Source organism: Bubalus kerabau, chromosome 4 (genome assembly GCF_029407905.1).
Source record: "Bubalus kerabau isolate K-KA32 ecotype Philippines breed swamp buffalo chromosome 4, PCC_UOA_SB_1v2, whole genome shotgun sequence".
Classification (NCBI taxonomy): Eukaryota; Metazoa; Chordata; class Mammalia; order Artiodactyla; family Bovidae; genus Bubalus; species Bubalus kerabau.
The window spans coordinates 152,734,316-152,761,500 of NC_073627.1; the positions used below are offsets into that span (position 1 = coordinate 152,734,316).

The following is a 27,185-nucleotide window of genomic DNA, read 5'->3' on the forward strand; positions in this document are numbered from 1 at the left end:
ATTTTGGAGCCCAAAAAAATAAAGTCTGACACTGTTTCCACTGTTTCCCCATCTATTTCCCATGAAGTGATGGGACCAGATGCCATGATCTTCGTTTTCTGAATGTTGAACTTTAAGCCAACTTTTTCACTGTCCACTTTCACTTTCATCAAGAGGCTTTTTAGTTCCTCTTCACTTTCTGCCATAAGGGTGGTGTCATCTGCATATCTGAGGTTATTGATATTTCTCCCAGCAATCTTGATTCCAGCTTGTGTTTCTTCAAGTCCAGCATTTCTCATTATGTACTCTGCATATAAGTTAAATAAGCAGGGTGACAATATACAGCCTTGACGTACTCCTTTTCCTATTTGGAACAAGTCTGTTGTTCATGTCCAGTTCTAACTGTTGCTTCCTGACCTGCATACAAATTTCTCTAGAGGCAGATCAGGTGGTCTGGTATTCCCATCTCTTTCAGAATTTTCCACAGTTTATTGTGATCCACACAGTCAAAGGCTTTGGCATAGTGGGCAACTAATAATATATCAATTATAATTTTCTGATTTGGGGGAATTTTGGAGAATTTTTTATGGGAAATATACACTAACTTATTTAGAATAATAGAGCAGCATATCTGAAGCTTATTCTCAAATGGTTCAATAAAAAAATTCTTTGTATTATACTTAAAACTTTTCTATAAGTTTGAGATTGCATCAAAAAGTAAAATCCTTTCCAAATATTTTTAAAATTAAATTGTTCAACTCTGTTGGATGTGTGCTAAGCAGTAAAAATAAGACAAAAACTATAAAAAGGACCATCAGAGACCTTAGCAAGAATGAAACAGGTCACAAATGAAAATAGCAAATGAAGTCAAATTTTCTTTTTAGAAGTTTATCTGTAAAGGGAAGGCAGGGGCTAGGGGGCTCTCTGAAGAAACTGAATTATAGTGAAGGATCTGGAAACAATGACTATTAATGTTTGTAAAAATTAAGATTTGACTGCAATTGGGGGAGTCTTGGAGAAGTTCTGTCTTCAGATATTTGAAAACCTTGCAAGTCAGAGAGATGCTTTATTTTTCATTTTTAACTTGCCTGATAGCTCAGTTGGTAAAGAATCCACCTGCAATGCAGGAGACACTGGTTCAATTCCTGGATCGGGAAGATCCCCTAGAGAAGGAATGGGCTACCCACTCCAGTATTCTGGCCTGGAGAATTCCATGGACTGTATAGTCGGTGAGGTTGCGAAGAGTCGGACACAACTGAGCGACTTTCATTTTCAAAGGGAGGAACCAGGACCAGTGTTTACAGAGAATGGATTATGACTCAACAGTAGAAAACATCTTGAGCTGTCGAACAGTTGAATAGTTAATTGCCTTGTGAGAAATGAGCCTCCTGTCACAAAAAGTGGAAAAAAAGAAGCTGAAAAGTCAGCGTTCTAGTCTAGTACCTGGAAATGACTCCTTTATTGACTTAGGACTAAGACTACATAGACACATGACTAAATGGACATGAGACTCTATGGACATGTGTTTGAGCAAGCTCTAGGAGATGGTGAAGGACGTAGAAGCTTGGCGTGCTGCAGTCTGTGGGATTGGAAAGAGTCGGACATGACTGAGCAGCTGAACAAGAACAACAACAGCCTATCTCTGTGGCTGTCAGAAAAAAGTTTCTTTAGCTTTTAGGTGTCTATTGAAAATATGGCCCTTCATAAAATTGCTCTTGCTCTAAAACACTTCCATTTTATATAAAACATGAAAAATATTAGAAATTAAGTAGTCTTGTTGCTCCTTTGATTTAAAGAAAAGGCTTCATTTTTTCCTATTGATAATTTAAATATTAAAATGTTAATCTGAACAATTCATCATTAGCAATCTATATGATTCATCCCAATTTAAAATTTTTAATTGGTTTTTGGATGTAATACAAAGTCTTACAGAGGTGTGAAACAAAAAATGTGAGTATTAGTAACTAAATTGATCCACAAAATGAATAAAATAACTTTTTTAAAATAATACACAAAAGAGAGACCAACTTGTACTAATTTGGTACAAGTTCTAATATCTTTTATTCCATGAATTAAAAGATAATCCCTTTAAAGTCATGGCATGATTGTTTTTTGGCAACATTCTGTGAACGAAAACATGGTTATGTGGAGGTATGGATTTCTGAGGTCACAGAGGTTGGCAAAATAGCTTATCAGAGACAGCATCTCTTGATCTTTTATTTTAATGCTGTGTTCCTCTCTGACCTCAGGAAAAACCTGTGATTTGCTAAAAAATATGACTCCTTTCTGCTTCTATAAAGTTAGTTGTTCAAACATGTAAAGACTCAAGTAAATAAAAATATGAGCCTTGCATACCAGTCATATCATCTCTAGTTTAATGAAGGAAAAAATAGAAATAAAAAATTTTAATCCTGAAAATATATAATACCTTATTTTTAAACAATGTAATTGATAATAGCCTAAATATTCAATAACTGAAAAATGACTGGGTAAATTATAATGCATCAAATTCTTGTGCATCCACTAAATGAAAATGAGAAGACTAAAACAAAATGGGAAGGTGTTGGCTATGCTCCTTAGAAAAAGCAGGGGAAATTATTTGCAATTATGACTACAAATATGTAGAAAATCCATGTGTCTGTGGACAAATACTGAAAGGAAGATGAGTTTAGGGGTGGAATGAAAGGTACTCTTCCCTATTGTAATGTCATTTGGCATAAATAACTGATTTTTAAAGGTGGATTTGGCTATGAATTGGGCATTTTTTCAAGGAATAGTTTGGAGCATGCAATAGTGAGGTTGACAGTTCTGACATGTCTTGGGGAAGTGGAGGCCTCTGCCCTGTCTGTCGTGCCCACAGGTAGGGAGCACTCCAGTTCACCACCAGAGAGTGCCAGTGTATCCTAGCACCCCTGAGTGCCCCAGGTGAGTGAGCAAGGCAAGAATATGCTGAGAGGGAGGGCTGCAGTCACCTTTTGGATTCCTGTTTGCCTTCAACTCCACTTTACTGAAAGCCCAAACTCAGTGTCCCTGTCTGGTAACTGAGTCCACTAAGTGGTTGCATATTTATTTGAGGCCAGCCCAGTTCTTAAGATTTCACAGCAATTATTCCTGAGATGATACAAAAATCTTCCCTTCCTTGGCTTGGTCCAGACAAGTCCTATCCTCATCAATTTCATTCTCATTTTCAGAACTGTTGAGAGCAGAGTCACTTGGACTCTCATGTCCTTAGAGCTGCACAGATCAGGCATTTCCTGCTCACTGGTTGAGGCCTCCTAGTTGCTGCCTCACATGCATTTCATCTCAGATGGAGATTGCCTGCTGGGTTTTCTCTGGCACCTTCTCCTTATGGACTCCATATTTACTGACTTAAGTGTCTTGCTGCTGCTCGCTTAGACTTGAAGTCTTGGCATGCAGTGCAGTGTCCATGCCTATACTATCTTGCTCCCACACTTACTGTCACTCACTGTCCCAGCAGGCCCTCAGTCCTTGACTTCAATCCCTGTCTTCGCAGTCTTTCCCCCTGAGAAACTGGAGTCAGACTCCTGTTCCCCAATAACAGACTCAGACTCCTTATTTTGAGCATTTAGGACTTCTTGACATCAGGTTCCAACATGCCTTCCTCACCACACCCTCTGTACTTTCCTTTCAAACTGTGGAAGCTGTGCCTTCTGAATAGACTACATTAGAAGAAATTATTTTTCATTGCTGTTTACAAAATGATAGGGGCAGGGTGCTACACTTGAATTTAGACACCAAATTGAGCTGCTGTATCTTATTTGACAAAACATATCCATTTGGAGAAATGGGGGTGTGTTTTAAAAAGAACAAGTTTTAAAGCATTATTAATTATTAAAATAGAACATAACAAAGCAAAGAGCCCTATCTGTGATAATAGTTTGTTTCCATCTGCACATGGCCAGAATACCATTTGGAGAAACAGAGAGAGAAAAAGACAACAGGGTGGGGTGAGGGTGTTGCAGTTTGACATTAACAAGAGAGGAGGCGGACAATGGGTGGTTGTTACAGTTTCTGTGTTCTTTATATCCTTTATCCTCAAGTTGCAACCTCCCCCTCATCCCGTTCCTTTAAAAAATGTGATACTTAGTGGATTTTCTTCCTATGTCTCTGCCAAGACATTATTGAAGCTTCTCTTTTCCCCTTAGTCAGCAACAAAAGACACAAAAGCATGTCTTTTGAGTTTTTGAGGGCTGTAGTTATGACTGCTGTAACTATCCAATAACCAAGAATTGGATTTTCACATTCTGAAAATAGAAATATGAAAATAAATGTCTTTTGGTTAGTATGCCAGCCTTCAAGATGTCTTTATTTCTTCTATCCAAGCATTTCTTAAGTTGTTCTGTAAAATAATAGAGGGTTTTGTCTTCCAAGGTGGCCCACTGATAAAGAGTCTACCTTCAGTGCAGGAGATGTGAGTTCAGTCCCTGGGTCAGGAAGATTCCCTGGAGAAGGAAATGGCAGTGCACTCCAGTCTCCTTGCCTGGGAAATCCCATGGACAGAGGAGCCTGGCAGGCTATAGTCCATGAGATTGTGAAAGAGTCAGATATGATATAGCAACTAAACAAAAAATAGAGGGATTTTTGGTTTTGAAAAAATATGTTTTAATAATGTTAGAGATATCTAATATGTCCCACTTTATTACAATTAACTTTTTATCTGCCCTTTTCCGGAGAGGAGTAGAAAGAGAATATTTTTCAAAATGTTCAGAGAATAGATATGAAAGGAAGAACAAAATTTAGGTATTTTAATAATGTGTGTGTTTGCATCATAAAGACATTTTTCTAAATTCATTACAATATTTTAGATAGAATTCTCTGAGCAGTCAGATCTTTTTGAAGGTATTTGAGAAACAGTAGCAAAGTCACATTTTAGGTATAATCTATTTAAAATACATGTTATTCTTCCCTATATTTGAACAATCTGTTCAAAACACAATCCATTCATAAGGGATTTTGCTTGTACAGATCTGAGTGGGAATCAGTACTTTCTTTGTTTGTCACTATGGAAACAAGTCAGCCTATCCTGAACAGCAGTTAGATCACGCAGAGTGATGCTCTCATCTCAGTGTAACTTCATCATGGAGCAGGCTGGCGCTGACATCTCGCCTCCAGCTCTTCACTCCTGGAAACCCAGCACCATGCAGGATCCACCCCGGAGGCTCTCCGCTGTGCCATTCCTCAGCTCCTTTTTTGAGGGTCGTCGCCACTCTGCCTCCGACCCTATCCTGCGGCTGCAGCAGGGGCGGCGCAGCTCTGCTGCCAAGGTGCTGTCCTCGTCCTCTCTCCAGGTGATGGTGGCCATGTCCTCTGTCAGCTGTGCTGAGAGAAACCCAACTTGCCCCGAGAGAAAAAGTAAAGCTCCTTTTCTTCTTAAAGATTGACACACCTTTGAGTTTAAATATAATGATTGTGAAGAAGCTATGCTGTGTTTATACCTGTTAAAATTTTGAGAATTCTACATTATACTTTTTATTGTCTGTTATGCTAAGAGATTCAGTAGACATGTAATAGATAAAAATGCTTGAATGTTTTATGTTTTTTTCATTAAAAATGTAGTTCTTGTGTAAAACTCATTTCTTTGTAGAAGATCTGCTGTAACAGTTTCTTCCTTTTCATTACCAGTACCCCATATGGAGATTCTTGTGTGCAAAGGCCTTTTCTGAAGTAAAGGATAGTGCACTTATATGAAAGGGAAACAGTTTTATTCCTGACAAAATGAAGGGGATTTAGCACCAACTTGTCATATGCAATCCTGAGAGAAATTGGAAGCTCTTTCCCTTGTTCCTGTTCCATTTGGAGAGTAGGATTTTAAATCTTCCCTTCTTCATATGTTCTAGGAAATTCAGGACGTCCAACGCCAAAATATACAAAAGTTGGAGAGCGTTTGCGGCATGTTATTCCTGGACACGTGGCCTGTTCTATGGCATGTGGTGGCAAAGCTTGCAAGTATGAAAATGCAGCCCGCTGGAGTGAACAGGAACAAGCTGTTAAAGGGATATACTCGTCCTGGTAAGTGATTCTGTCAGTCTTTGATAGCTCCCACCTACTGCTAAGTAGGAAAAGGAAATGGAGGTATAGGTGATGGCCAGAGGCAATAGCCAGTAGAAGAAGAAATGTGGGATTTTTAAGTCAGAGGACCTCACCTTCCATCCCTGGCTTCCCCTCTTGACAATCTGGCCTACTCACAGGCACTCTGAACCACAGTTTCCTCATCTGTAAAATGGAAATAATAAAACCAACCCTATAGGATTATTTTTTTTAATGAAGTAGAATGTTGTAGGTAAAGTATCTTAAAGAATTGGTAACTAGATAGATTTTAAATTTCAGAGATTTCTAGAAACAATTAAAATATTCAGCTATAAATTTGAGAAATTATGAGGTATATAGGTAGTTTTTCACTTTCATGCAGGTGAACTTTAGCCTCATTTTAATTTTGTTACTGTATTCTGTATAAAAGGATACATTTTCATACAAATACATACACTTCCAGTCTGCCTCAGTAGAGGGTGGTATAAGTTGTCAGTTTAGTAAATGATGTAAAATGCTTTCATTGTTTATGGTATGTAAGTGTAATTCATTCATTATTGAATCATGCTATTTTTATTATTACTAGCAAATTGTCAAGTATACCTTTTTTGATATAGTGATACCTCTGAAAAATTCTGATATTTAAAACCATATTTGGAATGCACTAAGAGGAATTCACTATTTAAAGAACTCTGCTGGTGAATCATTTTATAAAGTAAGAATCCATTTACAAATTAGGTATTTGTCAGCCAGTTTACTAACCTCCAGCCCTGTACTTTTTCATATTGGATGTGTTGGGTACATGTGTAGTGTTATAGTCTGGGATCCACTGTCACTACCTTCATCACTACCTTTTTTAGAGTGTCATGAAAAAAGCAAACACTACTCCTGAGATGTGGTCAGACATATAAATTTATAATAATGCAGCTTAAGGTCACATTAATATTTCTGGTTTATTGTTGACTAAACTATCTTGTTTTCACTTCTGCTGCTTTCACATTACATCTCTCCTAATCTTACACTAAGTGCTATTAAATTTGGGGGATCCCAAACCTTCGTGGTTCCCTGTTTTTAGATATTGCCCCAGGCACGAGAGATGGTATCTTTCTGAATCCTGACCTGCTCATCTGATGTCTCTGTTACTCCTCTCAGGTTCTTGTAACCCACAACTTGTGACAGTCTGTCTTAGGTATCTTTCACCAGACCACTGGTGGGAAATCTGATCAGAACAGAGGGAAGTTAGAGCCCTAGTGAGAATGACAGCCATTTACTGGGCCTCTATCCATTTGTACACTCGGTAAACATCCATTTGGTTACAGGCCAGTCACAGTGCTAGACATTTTCAAATTATTATGCTCATAAAACCCTTTTAAGTAGGCATTGTTAGTGTCATGTTATTGATAAGGAATTGAAGTCCAGAGAGACTAAGTAATTTGCTGCACAGCTGGAAAATAGAAAAGCCAGCATTTGAAACCAGACCTGAGTGACTCCAAAGTGATATTTTTTTTCTAAATTACAATAACTCAGCATTTATTCATAAACACATGCCAGGATTTATGCTAAAAGACTTTATACTCACATCATATTGAATTCTCACACCAACCCTATGAGGCAGGCATTATTACCCTCACTCAACACATTAGATAATTGAGGTACAGATAAGTATGTAACTAAAAATACCTCCCAGCCGGCCCTCCTCATTTAGTCAGTAACCTCTGGATAAATAATCCAGGATGTTATTTTGCTGCCAGTTGAGGTTTCTCCATTATTCTGTCATGTCCGCTAGAATCTCATCAAAGTCCTTGAAGATACTTTGCTGGAGCCCATAAATACATTATGTTCTGGAATTGTTTCCAGGGGTTTAAGAAGTGAGGGTTTCTTAGAGCCCTAATCATAATACAGAATTGAAGCCAGATTTGTATAAGGAGATTCTTATCTTACAGTATTGTTGAAATCATAGAAAAAGTAAGGGCTTGAAATCTTGCTTTCTCAGTTCTGTGCATTTCATCAGTCCCTCCTCCCATCTGTAGGGTCACTGATAATATCCTGGCCATGGCACGCCCATCCACTGAGGTCCTGGAGAAGTTCTGTATCATTGAGCAGTTCCGAAGGTAAATGTTGCATGTTAACACACTGTAATAAGCCAGCTTATGTCTTCTTTTCCACTGCTTTTGACTGAAAATAGAAAAGTGCTTTCATTTTACCAACAGAAATGTGAGGAACTTATTTCAAGTAAGATAAAGTTTTAAGAGTAGTTAATGTTCATTAATACCAAAAATGGTTATTTTTTATTAACACTGCCTCCCCAATATGACTAATTTTTTTCTTTTTCCTTTAAGCCACGGCATAAAAAGTATCATTAACCTGCAGCGTCCTGGTGAGCATGCCAGCTGTGGGAACCCTCTGGAACAAGAAAGTGGCTTCACATACCTTCCTGAAGCTTTCATGGAGGCTGGCAGTAAGTCCTTCCAACCTCCTCTCCATACATTACCAAGGACAGAACTCAGAGACTTTTGTCTGCTCAGTTCTTAGGTTAAAAAGGTGATGGAAACAAAGTTCATGCATAGTAGTAAGGCTTCTGAAAAGTGAAGATGAGATAACTTTGTCTTTAAATATCTTATTTAGTATTGGTGTTGAAAGTAAAAAAAGTACAGAATTTCTTTTTTCCTGTGAGAGAGATCTTGAGAGGAGACCTTGTAGAAATAATACCTGCATAATTAACATAAACAGTATGTCAGACCTGTCATCTCATTTAATCCTTAAAGCATTCATGTAATATAGTTGTTGGTCCAGTGGCTAAGACTGTGCTCCCAATGCAGGGGGCCTGGGTTCCATCCCTGGTCAGGGAAGTAGATCCCACATGCTGCAACCAAGACCCAGCACAGCCAAATAAATAAATGAACATTTAACTATATATATATATATATATATATAGTTTTGTGCTTCACATATGAGGTCACACAGACTGAGGAAGTTCTGACTTGCCCAGGATTACACAACTTAAACATAGCAACAGGATTAGAACCCAGGACTTAGTTGTGTTTTTACCTACCGCATAGCTCTAACCTGTGGGTAGGATGCGGGGATTCTGTATGTGACAAGTCCCGAAGCTCTGAGTCACAGGAGCTTTAGCATAGAATCCACTGAACATGTGTTATTGACACCAAGCTGGAAAGGATCAACCTGTGCCACTTCTACAACTTGAAGTTCATGCTAGCTTTTTATCCCACTAGTTAGAAAAATCTATATGTACCACCTCATGTCATTTATCAGTCAGTCAGACAGGTTTCAGTGCTTAAACAAGGTTGCATGCTTTCCCTCCTTGGTAGAGTAATTTTGGCATAGGTTATCAACTTTAATTTATAATCTTGCTTTTCATTAATTATTTCTGAGTTTCAGCAGGAAATGAGTTAAATAACACAGAATATGCTTTTTAAGAAATGCTAACAGTAAATTTACTGGAAATGGGAAAAGCCTGTTATTTTAGGTCTACACATCTAGTGAGATCTGCATGTTTTACAGCTGTATACTTTTCATGACTTCACTCAGTTTTTTCAAATGTCTTTGCAAGTATTTCTCCTACATGTTGATTTCTTCTTGTTCTTTCTCATTGTCCAGTTTATTTCTACAACTTTGGATGGAAGGATTATGGTGTAGCGTCCCTTACCACCATCTTAGATATGGTGAAGGTGATGACATTTGCCTTACAAGAAGGAAAAGTAGCTATCCATTGTCATGCAGGGCTTGGTCGAACAGGTAAATTCTAGTGGGTGGTTTTATTGCCTTTCTGTGTATTTAAACATATAAGGAAAAATATTTCCTAGTTCTTAAGGATAGTTTTCATATTCCTATCAAAGGTTTGGAGTCAAATGGAACAAGTCAATAAAAGATACTTGAAATATCTTAAATAGATAGTTTCAGTGACCATATATCCATGAGAGTATTTTTTGAATGATTTAGAGTTAAAACTGCATCATATTGAGAAATCGGTGGGTTTCCATAGCTAGCTGAATGACCTTTCTGATTTTCTTCTTTCAAGGAAAAAAGTCAATACTTTTGTTTTTAATACATAAGTCTTTTTAAAATTTTATCTTCCTAAACCAAAATAATAATGGAAATAGCAAGCATTGTTTCATCCAATAATCTTTTTGTTAGCAACACTGTAAGTTTTGAAGGAGGTTAATTTGCTGTATCTAGTAAGTGACAGGACCATGATTTAAAGCCAGCTATAAGGATTTTGTTTATAGAGTCTTAACTGTGCCTAAATTCTGTATAAAAATCAATGATTTTACTTTAAAACGCAGCAGAATATCAGTGCAATGCCGAAACCAGGGCACAAAAAGGATGGAATCTTCCTTGGTCATCTAATCCAACCAGACACCAGAGTTTGACTCTGTTTACAATGTACCCATGCACTTACCACTGGCCTTCCCACTTACTGGGGAGCGTCTTCAGATGGGGACATAGTTCTGCTCCAGATTGTCAGCTCTCATGGTTGAGCCAAGATCTTATTGTTCTAGGGATTCCATGTGATAGTTCTGCAGATATATCATGCTTACCCTAAAGAACTGCCTTATCCTAGTGAGAAAGATATGTTGGACCTTACCTCATACTAGGAAAACAGGCATTTTTCAGAGGTTCTGATTTTCACATGTAATGAGATTCAGAAACTTTGTGAATCACACAGATATCTTTTGATTTGCCTTTTGATGTTAATTAACTATTGTATTTAAATTAATTTATCACCTTTTTATTATTCATTTCAGTTTAGTGTTAATGATAGTACATAGTTTTTACACTGTTAATGTGGTCTTCTTTAATATTAAGTACTTATAGAAAAGTATCTGTGGTCTGGAGGAAAATATATATTAGTTTAGGCATTAGTTTAGTCTTAAAGAAGAAACTTCAAGAGAGAAAATAGATTGTGAAAATGAATAGTCACCAAAGATAAAAATACCCAAGTGGGAAAAAGCAGGTCTGGAATGTGCCACCAATTGATGTCAAAGCTGAAAGGGGTGGGAAGTTCTAAGCAGAATGTATGGAGTGATTGAATAGAAATTTTTAAGAACTGTTCAGAGTAGAAAGTAGTATTGGCTTCCTTCCATGTTGGAGTTAGGCATAATGAGGGTAAATGAACCAGGTCATCAGTTCATTCAGTCACTGCCCTCCACACAGCCGTCCTCCCTTACTCCACACCTACTCAGGTTCACTGTGACAGTGCTTGTGCTTGCCCTGGGGTACAGAGGTGACCAAGGTTCTAAGTCAAGGGGAGGGTTACCACAGAGACAAGTCAATAGGTGAACCCCTGTACCAAAAGTTTAAAAGTTATCATTGTTCTTAAAATGTTCCTCTATACATATGGTTTCCTAATACATATTCAAATTTTAAAATCATCAAAGAGTATAAATAAAAATATAAATTTTTCTCATACCAATCTTCATTTCTTCACTGTTTAGGTGTTTTAATAGCATGTTACTTAGTTTTTGCAACAAGAATGACTGCTGACCAAGCAATTATATTTGTTCGGGCAAAGCGACCTAATTCCATACAAACTCGAGGACAGCTACTCTGTGTAAGGGAATTTACTCAGTTTCTGATTCCTCTTCGCAATATATTCTCTTGCTGTGACCCCAAGGCACATGCTGTTACCTTAGCACAGTATCTCATTCGTCAGCGGCATCTGCTTCATGGATATGAGGCACGACTTCTGAAACACATACCAAAAATTATCCACCTTGTTTGCAAATTGCTGCTGGACTTAGCTGAGAACAGGCCAGTGGTGACAGAAGAAGTGGCAGACATACCTGGCCTCTCAGCTGAAATCGAAAAAACTGTTTCTGAGATGATCACAAGGCAGCTGGATAAGGAGTTACTGAGACATGACAGTGATGCATCAGACTCTTTCACCCCCAATGCAGTAGTGATGGATTTTGAGAATCAGGATGCGGTTCTTTCCAGTGAGCAGGAGTTGGACCCTCTTTGGAAGAGGCGGAATGTCGAGTGTCTTCAGCCCCTGGCTCATCTGAAAAGGCAGCTCAGCTACAGTGACTCAGATTTAAAAAGGGCCGAGTCGCTTCTGGAGCAAGGGAGGACTCCGTGGACGGTGCCTGCCCAAGCCTTGCTTTGCCATAATCCCAGGCAGCAGAAGCACATAAGCCATTGTTACTCCCCACAGTCTCCACAGCTAGATTTAAATAAGGAAACGCTGGTCCGCAATACATTTTCTTTCTGGAATCACACTAAATTTGGAGTCCCAGAGGGACTCAAAGATGATGGGTCATCAATTTTCCATAGGACGAGCATTCCAAAGGAAGTACAGCGAAGTAGAACCTTCTCTTCAGGAATTTCAGATTCATACAACCCTGGGGAACCAGTCGCACCAAACTTTGCAAATATTCCTAAGGGACCAAACTGTTCTCAACAGAAAGTATACCACTGTGAGTGTGAAAGTCATGGTGGTTGTGGCCCAAGCTCTGTTGCAGAGGATGGTGAGACTTGCCGCCGCCCTGTGGACTATGGGTCCAGTCCCAAAGCACAGTTCTTGGGGAATGAAACTCAGAACAGCAAATACCTGTCTGAAGTTGCTGCACATATGCCTTTACAGTCTGAGTTGAGTGTTGAAGCAAGGAGAATACTGGCAGCCAAAGCCCTGGCAAATTTAAATGAGATTGCAGAAAAGGAGGAAGTGAAAAAGAAGGTAGAAATGTGGCAGGTATTTGAATTTCATTCAATTATTTATGAGTAGGAAATATTTTTGTCAGAGCAAAAGTAATACACTTTCCCAAGTTCATTTGTTTTCAGGAATTTGAAGACATGTTGGTATAATACATAACCTTTGAACGTCAAGTTACTCAACTGTAATACCAAATTGCTGTCATTGAAATAACAGACACAGGTCTCTTGTATAGGTTCATTTCAGTCTCTGTGAAAGAAAGCACTTACTGCTTAGCACTCGTCAGGGTGCTTGACTGAACATGGCAGTGGTAGTGATTGATGACCATAGTTTCCTTCTTCCTTGCTGGGCCTGTGGGACTGATGGCCAGATGGATAGACAACTGTAGGAACTGACCTGAAGCATCTATAACCTGAGCCCTAGCAGGAAACCACACTTTGAGAACCCCGAGCTGAGAGATAAAATGAAATAGAGACAATTCTTTCCCAAAGCTCATTAACCCAAGTATCAAGTAAGGACAGAAGGATGAGTGATGAATGCTGACTGCTCAGCAATCCCTCCCCAGCCCACCCAAACAAGGCAGGTGTTGGATTCCAGAAAGCAAATGGGAGTGGCCACAGAGCCCCTTTGTCCACTGGTTTTATCTGAGATTGAGTCCCTGAGTTCTATTTCTTGGCTTTTACTTAAATTAGAATATGACATTTTAAACTTTAACATTGTTTTGTGTTGTACTTTCATGAGCGAGCAGTCTTAAATCATGCTCTCTGCCTAGAATGAGCAGCTGATTAGAGAGAAGACAGGCCTTATAAACCTAGTTATGGTAAACTGCCCAAATGTGGGGCTGACCTGGGGAGGCCTGGCTCAGTGATATTGGCTTGTTAGCCCATAATGTACCATGAATTATTTGTAGCTGCTTTTCCATCTCCTACCACTAATCAAGCAAGGTGTGTACACTTCCCAGGAGGTCAGGCCTTCCAGATGCAGAGGCAAGAAGAGGAGGCATGGAGCCTGCCTTCACTCACAACTGTTTGACAGGAGGAGAGCACTTTCACGCACGATTTTTTCATCAGAATTGTAGTGTTTTGCTTAATCAGTAGTTAAATGTATTGCTGTCTTCCAACATGAAATATTTTCTTTATTTTGTACTCCAAGCTGAACAAGCATTCCACTCAGAGGGCAGGTCTCCTCCACATAACTGAGCTACAGTAGCTAGCGGCAGGACCTCCAGTTTCAGGCTCGACAGCTCACCACCCCATCGTGGGTCTGCCCCACATGACCAAACTGTTTGAACACATAATATATACAAAAGCATTTTCTAGATGTAGATACAACTCTATCCTTTGGATAGGTTTGCCTTTTTTCCTTTCTGGATTTTATTGTGGGTCTTTCCGTAATAAAGAAAATCAGTTGAATTCTCTGCACCCCTAAGGCCCTTTCACATTGTTTCATGTGATTTTCACAGTAATCCTGTGAGACAGATGATACTATTTACAAATTCTTTGTTAATCTTTCAGTACTTACGAAGTAAGTATCACAGGTGGGAAAACTCACAGAGGTCAAGGGATGTGCTTGAGGTCACGTGGTCTGAATGTAGCAGAGCCAGGATAGTTCATGTGTTTAATACTTTACATCATCCCTGATGTTTTTCCTAGCCCCATTGGAAATTTTCAGAAAACAGCAATGATGTAATGGTCATTTTACTAAGAGGGTCTGTGAGTCATGTCGTTTCTGCAATAACATAAAATTGAATAAAAGCTACTCTGCTATGTACATGATCTACAAGATATGAAGGACTATGCGTAACTAAAAGTTTGGGCTTATTTATGAGAAAATAAAGAGAAACCAGTGCTGGAGGACCTTGATAGCATGAGAAAAACATCAGAGACTGGGGTAGAGCAGATCTGGGTCGGGAATGTGCTCTCTTAGTTTGGGCTCCTGGGAAAGTTACTTCTTCTTTCATGAGCCCCCCAGTACATTCATCAGTAAAGGGGACCTCCATGCTGGGTTGCTATAAGAAGCAGAGAAAAGTCTTGTGTCATCATTCCTGTCATACTACAAGTTTTCTATGAATATTAGATTGGGTGAATGAATGAATGGTGGTAATTATTCTGCTTATTACTATTGCAAACATGTATTTTATTTATTAAAACATAAATCTGAACCCTCTCAAAATTAAAAATAGTTACCTTACTTTCCCCCCTACTCTCTGTGAGGTAAAGTTTTAAAATCTCCTTAAATTATCTCCAGGCATTTGAAGTATTGGCAAAACTTCCTAGTTGTTTTACCCTATCAGATTCAGAATGCAGGACTTGTTAAATTTTACATGGGATTATAAAAAGGAATTTGAAAGAAATAGGTTATATATACCACATTTATTAACTTTTTGGCACTTTTATACTTTTTCATTTACCATTCAACTTCCTTGCAGTAAATACTTGTTTTGTTCTAAGGAGCCTGAAAAGAAAGTTTCCTTCTTGAATTGTTTCTGTAGTTTCTGAATGAAATGGAGAACTCGGGTTAACTAAGCCTTCTCAGTATCAGGAGCTTTAACAGCCCTCTCAGTTTATTCAGCCCACCAGTGGGGTGGGGATGAATTTCACAAAGGGAAACTGAGGCTTAGAGAAATCAAATGTCTTAGCCCAGGGTACTGAGTGAAAGTGGGACCACTGGGAGGGGTTCCAGTCCCCACCTCAGAGCCTGAGGCTTCACTCTCCTGGAGAGCCTAGGGCTCATCAGATATCACAGCATGCCTCCCTGCCCTCCTCTCCCTCGCTTTGTCTCTCTCTCTCTGTACCTTTCCCTCCTCTCTTGTCCTGTCCACTCTCCTTTCTCTTTCTTTTTCTTTCTCCTTCCCTTTTTAGAAAGAACTAAATTCCCGAGACGGAGCTTGGGAAAGAATATGTGGCGAAAAGGATCCTTTCATCCTGTGCAGTTTGATGTGGTCTTGGGTGGAGCAGCTAAAGGAGCCTGTGATAACCAAAGAGGACATGGACATGTTGGTTGACAGATGTGCAGTTGCCTCGGAAGCACTGTTCTTATTAGAAAAGGTAAAATAGCTGTTGAACAGTTGATGAAGTTAACTGAGGCCCTCAGTACAAGTTTTACACACTAAAAATAACCATTAAAAAAAAAAAGAGGACTCACACAGAATTCCATATTGAGGTCTAATTTAAAATTTTCCAAGGTAAGGGAAGAAATGCATCCCCAATATAAACATTCAGAAGATACTAAAGTAAAACGGGAAAATACCCATAACCCCAGGTTCAGTTCAGTTCATTTCAGTCGCTCAGTCGTGTCAGACTCTTTGTGACCCCATGAACTGGAGCATGCCAGGCCTCCCTGTCCATTACCAACTCCCGGAGTTCACCCAAACTCATGTCCATTGAGTCGGTGATGCCATCCAGCCATCTCATCCTCTGTCGTCCCCTTCTCCTCCTGCCTTCAATCTTTCCCAACATCAAATGAGTCAGGAGAGCTACTTTAAACATTTTCATTGAAACATTTTCAAGTTTTTTTCTTTCAGTCTTATCAACACATACGTTAACTTGGTAAAAATTATTTCACATAAAATGTTATACTTCATTTTTGCTCAAAATTATAATATGGATGTTTTTCCATGTGTTTTTCATAAATGTAAACTTAAATGGGTAGATAATGCTCTAACATGAGATATGCTATAACTAATCACTTTCTCATTTTCAGGTGTTTGTTTCTACTTATTTACTATGAGCATATAATGTGACTAACTGAAGTGGGTTGGAATATACAATCATTTGTATGTCTTTAAAAAGGGTGTGTCACATATACATTTATGTGTATAATTTTGTATATATAAAATATAGAAGGAAAAATAAGGAACTGATAATAATGGTTGCCTTTAGAGAATAGTAATAGGAGTCAGTAGATCTAGAAAGCAAGAGAGACTTTTCATTGTAGATTCTTTTATACAATTTAATATTTTTAACGGTGTAGAGATAGTAAATTTTCATCTATAAATAGGATTTGTTTTGTTTTAGGAAACAATGTTACCTCATAATCAGCCTTGAGTAATCTGCTATGCTGTGGTATAAACATTTCATTGCTTCCAAATCTTCTGCTACTAACTACTGCTTAATATAGACACACAGAGATACACACCGGCATTTGTGCACAGTTGTGCGATGCCCATGAGCATTTGAATGACAGATGGATCCAGAGCAGGGATAAGGAAGGCAGTTAACTTTCACTGATTGGGTGGCAGTGGGCCAGGCCCTTGCTAGGTCATAATTTCTGTTTTCACCTTTGTTCATCTCCATTGCTCAGAGAGGTAGAGGCCCGACTTTTCAGAAGAGGGAATGTGAAGCAGTCTGCCCACAGCATGCAGCCTGTGTCAGAGCAAGATACAAACTCTGGCACCAAAGTCCTGTACTTTTCTGTCTCATTGTGCTATTTCCACATTATTCACTCCAGTCCTCACATGCAGGGTGTTTACATTATTTAGAGTTTTGATACAGATCGTAATGATAATTTGTGATTGCATGTTTTTCTGCATTTCAGATTATGTCCTTGGAGTAGATTTTCAGAAGTAAAATTAGTGACTCAGTGGACAGGGTGTGTTGGATGCAAATTGCTCCAGTGATAGGGTTTCTCCTTTGCTTCTCCAAAGGAAACAACCCTTAGGAGTTAAGCTGGGGACACATTCTTCAGGGACCTTTCCCCTTATGCTTTAGCATGTTCCTGGAGGGCTGTAGTGGTCTTTCTTCTTCTGTCCTTCCCCATTCAGTATTGTCTGCCACTGGCAAGACATGATGAAGGCACTGGGTGCTGAGTACTAAGCTGTCTAGTACACATACTGCTTGAGGTGCCAGACACTGAGTGACTGTGTCTAGAAACAGCAAGAATGAATCATCTTCAGTAAACTGCATGGAAGGCCTTTGATTAAAAATTGCACTTATCTTCAGATTCAAGTATATTTTGTGTAATAAATAACCAGCTTTGATATTATCTCCTGAAAGCTGTTCAGAGTAACATGTAACAGTAAACATTGGTAGAGCCCCTGGTAGATAGTTTAGTATTTGAGGTAGTGAATACTTGATTGCAAACCAGTTCTTGGCTCAGCAGTTGTTTTGAGTTTATTTCTTGAGGCATTTTTCAGACAACTTGTTTGATTTCGATTTCTGCAAAACAGGGCCAGCAACAAACTATTCTTTGCGTGTTGCATTGCATAGCGAGCCTGCAGACGATTCCTGCAGACGTGGAGGAAGCTGTTCTTGCCCGCGCCATTAAAGCTTTCACTAAGGTAGGTTGCACTCCTCCTTCCCACTTCAGACCACAGCATAATCTTAGTAAATCAGAATCCAGAGGTTGTCATTCTTCTCTAAAATAAAACTTTTGGCCATGTTTCCCTTTAGTGGAAATATGTTTGACATTTCATGAAAGTTACAGACTTTTGGCTAAAAAATACCAGTTTCCTAACAATGATATAAGAAAAGGCTGAACCTGGGTTTTTTGAAGGAAAACTTTGAAACAAAGAACTTTTATGTAGAGAGAAACAATTAAGTGTTGAGGAAATATTTTTAAATCATGTGCCTAGTAGAATTCTAACCCTAGGAGAGAATCTTTTCTTCTTGAGCCAGTTCTACTTTGGGTCTGAACAAGAAACTGCCTATTGAGAATTTAACATGCAGCTTTGGCAGTTCAGTACCATGTCTGGTTGGCAGATCCTAAGCAAAGTTTCCTTTACATGCACATCCTTTTGTCCTGCAGCAGTCTTTCCTGACTGAAGAAAGATGCCAGATTTTGTGCCAAGAGAAAAGGTTCCTCTCAGCTAATTTGTTTTGTGTTTCTTGTATGTGATACCAAAATATCATTAAACAAAGAACCCTGTTTTTTGATGACAGCATCTTTGGCAAACATTTATATTAATAGCAATTGTTATTTGTATTCATTTACCAATCTCTTTCCCCATCCACTCTTTCCAAAGTGATGTCCTTCTTACAGATTTCTTTGTTCCTCATCCAGAGCTTTTTTCTTCATCTAGAGCTTTACAGCACTAACCACTTTGCATCCTCTCAGTCAGTCTCTTTGTGACTATTTCCAGAGTTAGCACATCAAAACCAAATTATGTGATCTTTTACAACTGTGTTTATGTTTTCATAGACCCAGAGATTACCTGCTCTGTGGGGAGGGTTGTGGTTTGGTGTGTAACAAAAGTATGCAGTTCAGGCCATTACTAATATTATTAAGTTTTTCAGATAGGATAGACAAAACAATGATTAAGATAAAGTTAAATTTCTGAATTTAATTAAAAATAAGTCCTTAATACTGGTCTCCCTGAAAGCAGTAGAAATTCTTTACAACTTCTATTGACCTTTTACAGCAATACTAATGAAAAGTTAAATATATTGGTTGTTCCAAATCTGTCTATAAAAATGTTAGAAGACTGTTCTTGGGTCTTTCCCCTTGAGTACAGTCTTAGGAATAGAGGCCCTGATGGCTTTTATTCCAGACTAGCTCGTGAAGGAAATCTGTGTAGCATCTGCTTCCAGTGTAATAGATGAGATTTCCTTCAGGCCACAGCTTAGCAGCCTTGGCACAGCTCCCTCATCAGACACTGGGGAGTTCCTCAGCAGTGAGGCAGACTCCTTGCTTGTGTGGCCTCCACTTGTGTCCCCCTGCATCATCCCCAGGGGGCTTGGAAGGCAAGGGAGCCCATGTGATTATGGAGCGTGTGCTGCCTTGAGTCATAAAGTTGTTTGACTCAACACTGTCATGTCTTCTGCCAGTGTCCAAAGTTGTGTGAGACCCTTCCCAGCCCCCCTGGAGGGAACAGCCTTCCTGTCTCCCTCCAGAAGGGAAGGGATCACTGGTCAAGGAGTCCTGATCTTTTCCTAAGGGGTTGTACATTTGGCAGTGGGAGTAGGGTGGAGGTGTGGTGATTGCCCTGGGTCTCTGTCCTAATGTCATTGCAACCCTGCAATACAGTGAGCTTGGATAAGCAATCCCAATATGTGTACATGGTGCCTTCCCACCAATGGGAAAGGAAATTAACTTTTACAGAGAGGTTTTTACATGTGTCACGCCCGTGATAGATTTTCCTATTTTGTACTCACGGAAATCCTAAGGAGATGGATGTTGTGATCTCCATTTTACAGAAAGGTTAGATATGACCCGAGGCTACAATTGCTTACAGAGAGCTAGGCTTCCTATTCAGGTCACCTCAGTGCAACACTTAACCTGGTGTGCACTGTTTTAATAAGGAGACTTTTCCCTTAGGCCAGCCATGATTAGTCTCTGGATTCAAAACCCCCATCACACTCACTGTTGGCTTGCTTCAGGAGTACAGTAGCTATCCAGGCACTAGATTTAATTGTTTTAGTTTTCATTCGTAAGTTTAGTATTGACATAATTGGCAGTTCTAATATACTACTTTAATTTAAACTAATATGTGAACTGTATTGTGTGTCCTTATAAAATTGTATGTAATTTTGTTTGTAAGTCTTTGTTTTTCTCCACCCCCTTTCTTTTCTCCCAGAATAAAGACTGGTTATAGTATCCTGAATTCTTGTTATAGTATACTGAATATAAATTTTCTTTTTCACTAGGTTAATTTTGATTCTGAAAATGGACCAATAGTCTACAACACCCTGAAGAAAATATTTAAGCACACACTGGAAGAAAAAAGAAAAATGACAAAAGATAACCCTGAGCCTGGCATTTAGTGACGCTGACTTTCCCTTCATGACTGTTTCAGACTTGAAGATCTGGGTGGCATTTCTGCTCATAGCTGAACAAATTGAAGTGTGGAACTGCTTCGTTTCATAGCACTTTATTTCAGATGCTCTCGGTTTGTGCTCAGAAATGCTTGTTCCTGTTTGGAGCAATTATTTATTTTAAAATATCCTTCAGTTACATTTTTATGTTAAAAAATTGCCATAAAGTCAGTGCCACTTCTTTTATTTATGTATTTATTTAACTGAGTTAATATTGTTGTATTAATATTTTAAGAATGTGGTGTTTACATCCTTGTTCTTTTTTGACATTTTGGAAAAAGTTGTAACTCTTCTTTCCAAAACAATTATTTTATTGTTGGAGCTCTTCTCTTTATTGATGGAATTATCTGTTTACCAAATAATTTTAATAGTAAAACTTTACTGTGTATGCCCTGATACATGACCTTAAGGAAGTCACCAAGTGTCTTAAACTGTAAGATATTTGTTATAAGAAGGCTATTGTTACACCATTTTAAAGGATTTTTTTACATTTTTTGATTTTTTTGTTTTTTCTTTTTACAAATGTGGCAAAGAGTCTCAAATGTATTATTTTTGTGAGTGTTTTAGTTTTACGTTAAAGGATTGACAGTACAGTGTTTGGGACTTTTTACTGTGGGAAATAGGCTTGCTCTTTGTCAGGCTTCCTGACAACCTCACTGACCTCTGCTGTCACAGGCGGAAGGAACAGTTCTTAACACATCAAGCCTTATTCCCACTCTCCTGGGCTGTTGCCGAGCTGAGCAGCATCTTTACAGAGAAAGTAGGATCGGTGACAAGCAGTGCAGGAAGCTGCAGGACTCCAGCAGAACTGTCCTACAGGGGCGGGCGCCACAGCCACAGCCACTCCCCAGAGGCAGTTCTGTTCATGCTGATGTTGTGATAGCATGAGCCCCAGCCCACACGTCCTAAGTCGACTGTTTCATAGACCCAGTTGCCTCAGGGCTTTATCTTTGGTTGCTTTTCTGTGAGAATTTAGATGTTTAAATTGAATTTGACTCATTGTAGGTTGCATTCACCCTACAGGTTTTAGATAAGAGGAAGTAATTGCCTAAATTATTTAGTTCCTTATAAACCAAACTATCAGTAATCAAAGCCATTAAATAATATTTAAGTGAATATGTGGGGCACAAGAGGCCAAGCCTCTCTTTTTTTCCCAATAAAAGTGATATTAAACCAGTTTCAAACTAAAGCTACTACTTAATCTTAAAGACAGAATTTCAGAGAGAGTAACTAATTTACAAGAAATGAAATTTCTCCAACTTGTACATTTCTGAATCAACTCTAGCACATCAAAAATGTCTGTCATTATTGGTCTTACTAACTCTAGTGGCAAATGCCATACTGTTTGAATTTTTAGGAAATCAAATCAAGTGAATTTTAGTGAACTGGTTTGCCCATTCCTGAAATTTCTCATTTTCAAGTGCCTGATCTAGGAAAGACAGGGAGAAAACAATTACATTTATCCAAAGGTACATTATAAAGATATATATTTTATACCTAAAAAGATATTTATCCTCATGTTTGTCGATCTCAAATGGACAGGTGCCACCATGGCTCATTTGACAAGTGACTCTTGGCCTGTGCATCTGAAATGATCATTTCAGATTAGAGAATAAATCCTGAACAGCCATGCTGTGACCACAGCAGTGCCTGTCTAAAATCTAAGTGCACCAGTCTGAGAAAGAGAGATGGTGTGATTAATCAAGTTGTATACAGGTTTTGTATTTATTTGAATAAAAGTGGGGGAAAAAAGCACATGATCTTTGTCTTGTACTTCTTTAGCTTAGTGCTCTTGAGATCCTGATGTTAAAGATTTGGCTTTGTGATTAGGATTTCCTAGTGAGCAGTCTGAGTTGCAGACTGAGTAGTCAGCTGGCCAGGCTCTAGTCAGCCCCGACTCTGTTGGTTCAGAATGACCAAGGGATGGAGACAGGCAGATAGGAGGATTCTAAGAGAAATATGGGAGGAAAATCTCAAGGTCAGCAGGATTCCTGCCTTCCAGTATTTGAACTGGTGAAGAGTTCTCTGTAGCCCAGAGGATAGAAGTCTACCTACTAGAAGAAGTTACAGGCCTACAAAAATTAAGCTCAGCAGAGTGGAAAGAGCCAAAACTGCACACATTCAGAACTTAACTACCACGGCTGAGCACATGCATTTTCTTGATTACTTCTCTTACCAGGCCAGGAGTGAAGTACTTTTCATACTTGGCTGATAAAAGGATTCCCCTCTGACTGACTTTGAAGTATGTTCTCCCTCTTGAGACTCTTTCAGCACTAGATTCCATGATGGCATTAGAGAGCACTGCATTCTGTAACTTCAGTGGAAATATCCTACAATTTTTGTCCTCTGAAAAAGACTGAGCTCACTCTATTGCTATTATATATATGTGTGTGATACACACACGCAAACATACATACATATATAGAAAGTGCATGACTTCTTGCCACTTCGAGTTCTTTTTCCTGTTTCAGTGAACTTGCTGATGCTCTTTGAGATGAAGTGCTGCTATTTTAAAGTTGCCTCATCTGTTTGTATAACTCAGAAACACTATGCTGATCTACTTTCTCATAGCTTCAACCAACTTCCCAGTTCTATCTGAGAAAGAAAGAGTATGTGCTTTCATCACTCTGGATTCCATGAAAATTAAACATATATCATACTTCAATAGAGAGGAAGTTTCTGTATTTCTCTCTTAAATGGAGGACCGTTGCTTATATATGCTTGGGTGCTATTTCTGGCTGTTCTCTAGAGGTCCGAAAACGTTTCCAGAGATAGTATATTGTAGACAGAGTGTGTGCCCCAAGTTCTTGATATCTGAAGGCCCCCAAATAATTTGAGGATAATTTGAGGAATTGTTTAAAAGTGACAGCTTACTCATAGGATCTTTGTTGTTCAAAATTATTAAGCATTGATACATTTTCAGTAAATTAAGAACCACATTTCCTTTGATGCTTTTTATGAATGTGACCCAAGAGTAACACCTTACCCAAGGAGCCCTTTTCAGTGTTGAAGTGAAAGTTGCTCAGTCATGTCCGACTCTTTGCAACCCCATGGACTATACAGTCCATGGAATTCTCCAGGCCAGAATACTGGAGGGGGTAACCTATCCCTTCTCCAATATATCTTCCTGACCCAGGAATTGAACCGGGGATTTTTGCATTGCAGGCAGATTCTTTACCACCTGAGCTATCAGGGAAGCCCTAATATCTGGGCTTCCCTTGTGGCTCAGCTGGTAAAGAATCCTCCTGCAATGTGGGAGACTTGGGTCGATCCCTGGGTTGGGAAGATCCCCTGGAGAAGGGAAAGGCTACCCACTCCAGTATTCTGGCCTAGAGAATTCCATGGACTGAATAGTCCATGGGGTCACAAAGTCAGACACGATTGAGCGACTTTCACTTTTCAGTGTTAGGTGGTTGAAAATTATTTACAGATAAAATGGCAGGAGAAAGATTCAACAAATCCTGTTACACAGCGGTGGATTATTTTTTAGTTATGCTTTTAAGCATGAGCTGATCTCTGATTAGCCCAGCTCTGGCTGACAATAAAACTGATTTACAAGTAATCACAATGGAGCCATTCAACAGTAGAGCTGTAGTGAACCTTCATTCTAAATCGTCAATTAAAATAGCTAGTCACTAAAAATAATGTCCCAATAAGATTTTAATATCATAAAGTCTTTTGCCCTGAAAAAATAAAAGTTTCATACATCCACTGCAATTTACATCACAACAGAAGGCTATTATGCCCTTGCCTCCTGGCTTTCTTGATTAAAATTAAAAGATGTTTTACTCTTCAGATTGCCTCTTTGGGAGAAAAGTTATATTTTTAGAATACATTCCTACTTACCTAACCATTTGATTACAGTCTGCAAATATTACTTGGTTTTGATTTAGTGAATTGCCTTTTCATTTCTTTCTCCTCTTAAAAATAAAACAGACTACTCAGACATTGAATTATGTTGAACTATACTGAATGGCCATTTCTGCAGGTCAAAAATTATCAGATATGGGCCATTTTATACAGTTCAACTGAATACTAAATTTAATTTTCCTGGGACCAGTAGGTGACATTTTCTAAATTATTTTAGCAAAGTTTAGATGATTAGTTACTTTCTAAGGATATCCTTTATGCTCAGAGTTCCAAAACAAATGAAAGAGATTAATATAAAACTATTCTTTCAACAACTGATTTGTGCTCCTCTGAGCTTCCACTCTGCTGATGCTGGGGACACCCAGGAATCATTCAGTCATTCATCCCTCCACCAGGAGCCAAGTCTAGTGCATGTCTGTATGCCACTTGTTCATGCCATCTCCTTCCATCAGCACCCAAAATGAGTTCTGCATTGTCTGCCACCTAGCTACCCACTTCAGTCCACACCTTCATTCTTTCTATACAATGGTGGAAGAATAATTCTCAATACTTTATTATTGTTAATTCTGAGTGTCCTTCAAAACTCAGCTCTGATCCCTTCAAACTATGTATTAATTAACACTTTGTTAAATGTAATTAAATTCAACTACCCGATACCACAGAGGTAGGGAGGTGTCATGAGCTGAATTAAGTCCTAAAATTCATATGTTGAAATGCTAACCTCTAGTACCTCAGAATGTGACTGTGTTTGGAGACAGGTCTTTTAAGAAGTGATCAAGTTTAAAAACAAAGTCTGTATGTGTGTCTCACATGACTTAAACGTAATATGCTGGATTTGTTGGTATTTCTTTTCATCCATGAAACTGCTACTCCTGGTGTAACACTGGTGCATAGAGAGGACTCAACAAATGTAATATGCATAAAAGGGAAGAGGGTAGAGGAAAGGAAAGTAGAGCCCTGGTGTCAGTGTATATAGAAAAAAATACCTGGGTCAGTTATGTTTAAAAATTGGGTTATTTGCAAAGCAGAGATAGAGACACAGATGTAGAGAACAAATGTTTGGACACCAAGAGGGGAAGGTGGGATGAATTGGGAGATTGGAATTAACATATGTACACTATTGATTCAATGTATGAAATAGATAACTAATGAAAAACTACTGTGTAGCTCAGGAAACTATGCAATGCTTTGTGGTGACCTAAAAGGAAAGAAAACCCAAAAAAGAGGGGATATGTGTATATATATAGCTTCGTTTTGCTATACAGTAGAAACTTAACATTGTAAAGCAACTATACTCCAGTATATTATTATTAATTTAAATAAATAAAAACAAGGAAGTGGAGTGTATAGGGGCATAATGGAAGTAATGGTTCTCCACTTCATTCAACAGGCTTCCCTGATAAATCTGTTGGTAAAGAATCCACCTGCAATGCAGGAGACCCCAGTTCAATCCCTGGGTCAGGAAGATCTGCTGGAAAAGGGATAGGCTACACACTCCAGTATTCTTGGGTTTCCCTTGTGGCTCAGCTGGTAAAGAATCCGCCTGCATTGCGGGAGACCTGGGTTTGATCCCTGCGTTGGGAAGATCCCCTGGAGAAGGGAAAGGCTACCCACTGCAGGATTCTGGCCTGGAGAATAAAACATCCCATGCCAGTAGACTATGCCAAGTTACATATATCTAGAGTAAGCACTAGGAAAACTGTAGTAATATACTCACTATAATCAAGATGGGATTTTTTTTATGTTCAAATAACTACAACAGGAAAGAGAAGAAGAATGAGGAATACAGAAAACAAACAAATAATAAAATGGCTGACAAATTCTAACAATTACCTAAATTCAGATGGTCTGAATGCACCAAAGACAGATTGGCTTAGTAGATAAAAATGACTAATAAATCCTACCTTCCAGAAAGATTAAAATACAATGTTATAGATAGGTTATATCATTCATTATTTATTAAAAACAGAATGGTTTATTAGATAAAGTAGACTTTAGAGCAAAGAAAATTACAGAAACATTTGTTTCTGTTGTTTAGTCGCTAAATTGTGTCTGACTCTTCTGCAACCGCATGAGCCATAGCCTGCCAGGCTCCTCCATCCATGGGGATTTCCAAGCAAGAATACTGAAGTGGGTTGCCTTTTCCTTCCCCACAGAAACATTACACAGTGATAAAAGGATCAGCCCACCAGGGATACATAATTCTGAGTAAGTCCACACCAGCTATCAGAGCTTCCAAATACATGAAGCAAAACCTGGTAGAGCTGAAAGGAGAAATAGACAAAGCCACAGTTAAGCTTATAACTTCACCATCCCACTCTCAGCAACTGAGAGACTGTGCAACAGAAAGCAAAGCTGTAGAGTCACTGAAACAGGCACATGCATATGACAGGGGCTTCCACATACACAAACACACACAACAAACACGGGCTCCTCTGCAGCAGTTCTGACTGGTTTATCTCAGGACACTTTGCTCTCCTAAGAATCAATGAGTTCCTCAAACAGCTTTTGCTTATTTCTATTATATAATATTGATTGATTTTTATATATGTATTATATAATTATTATATAAATAATATATATTACAATATATAATTATATAATACATTATATAATATATAATTATAATATGTGCTTATGTAATATAATTATAATATATAATATAATGATTATATAATATAATTATAACATAACTTTACATATTATTATATATAATTATATATTATATATATATATATTTATATTTATATATATGGCTTCTCCAGTGGTGCTAGTGGAAAAGAACCTGCCTGCCAATGCAGGAGACAATAAGGGTTTGATCCGTGGGTTGGGAAGATCCCCTGGAGAAGGGCATGGCAACCCAC

General features: G+C 38.6%; 1 protein-coding gene across 8 annotated transcripts in view; it reads left to right on the forward strand.

The window, feature by feature from the left end:
- The window catches only part of PTPDC1 (protein tyrosine phosphatase domain containing 1), a 73,530-nt gene extending 51,325 nt beyond the window's left edge, over window positions 1–22,205 (forward strand). For 7 of the 8 annotated variants that reach the window (XM_055579095.1, XM_055579097.1, XM_055579098.1 and 4 more), the window contains 8 exons: window positions 5,838–6,009; window positions 8,058–8,138; window positions 8,367–8,485; window positions 9,646–9,783; window positions 11,484–12,739; window positions 15,562–15,747; window positions 17,868–17,978; window positions 20,284–22,205. In XM_055579095.1, the coding sequence (XP_055435070.1) occupies window positions 5,838–6,009; window positions 8,058–8,138; window positions 8,367–8,485; window positions 9,646–9,783; window positions 11,484–12,739; window positions 15,562–15,747; window positions 17,868–17,978; window positions 20,284–20,400 (2,180 nt within the window). In that variant the 3' untranslated portion in view covers window positions 20,401–22,205. Of the gene's footprint in view, window positions 1–4,644; window positions 5,353–5,837; window positions 6,010–8,057; window positions 8,139–8,366; window positions 8,486–9,645; window positions 9,784–11,483; window positions 12,740–15,561; window positions 15,748–17,867; window positions 17,979–20,283 lie in introns of those variants that run through there. The other variant, XM_055579091.1, reaches the window with a different exon arrangement.
- The last annotated feature ends 4,980 nt before the right edge of the window (window positions 22,206–27,185 follow it).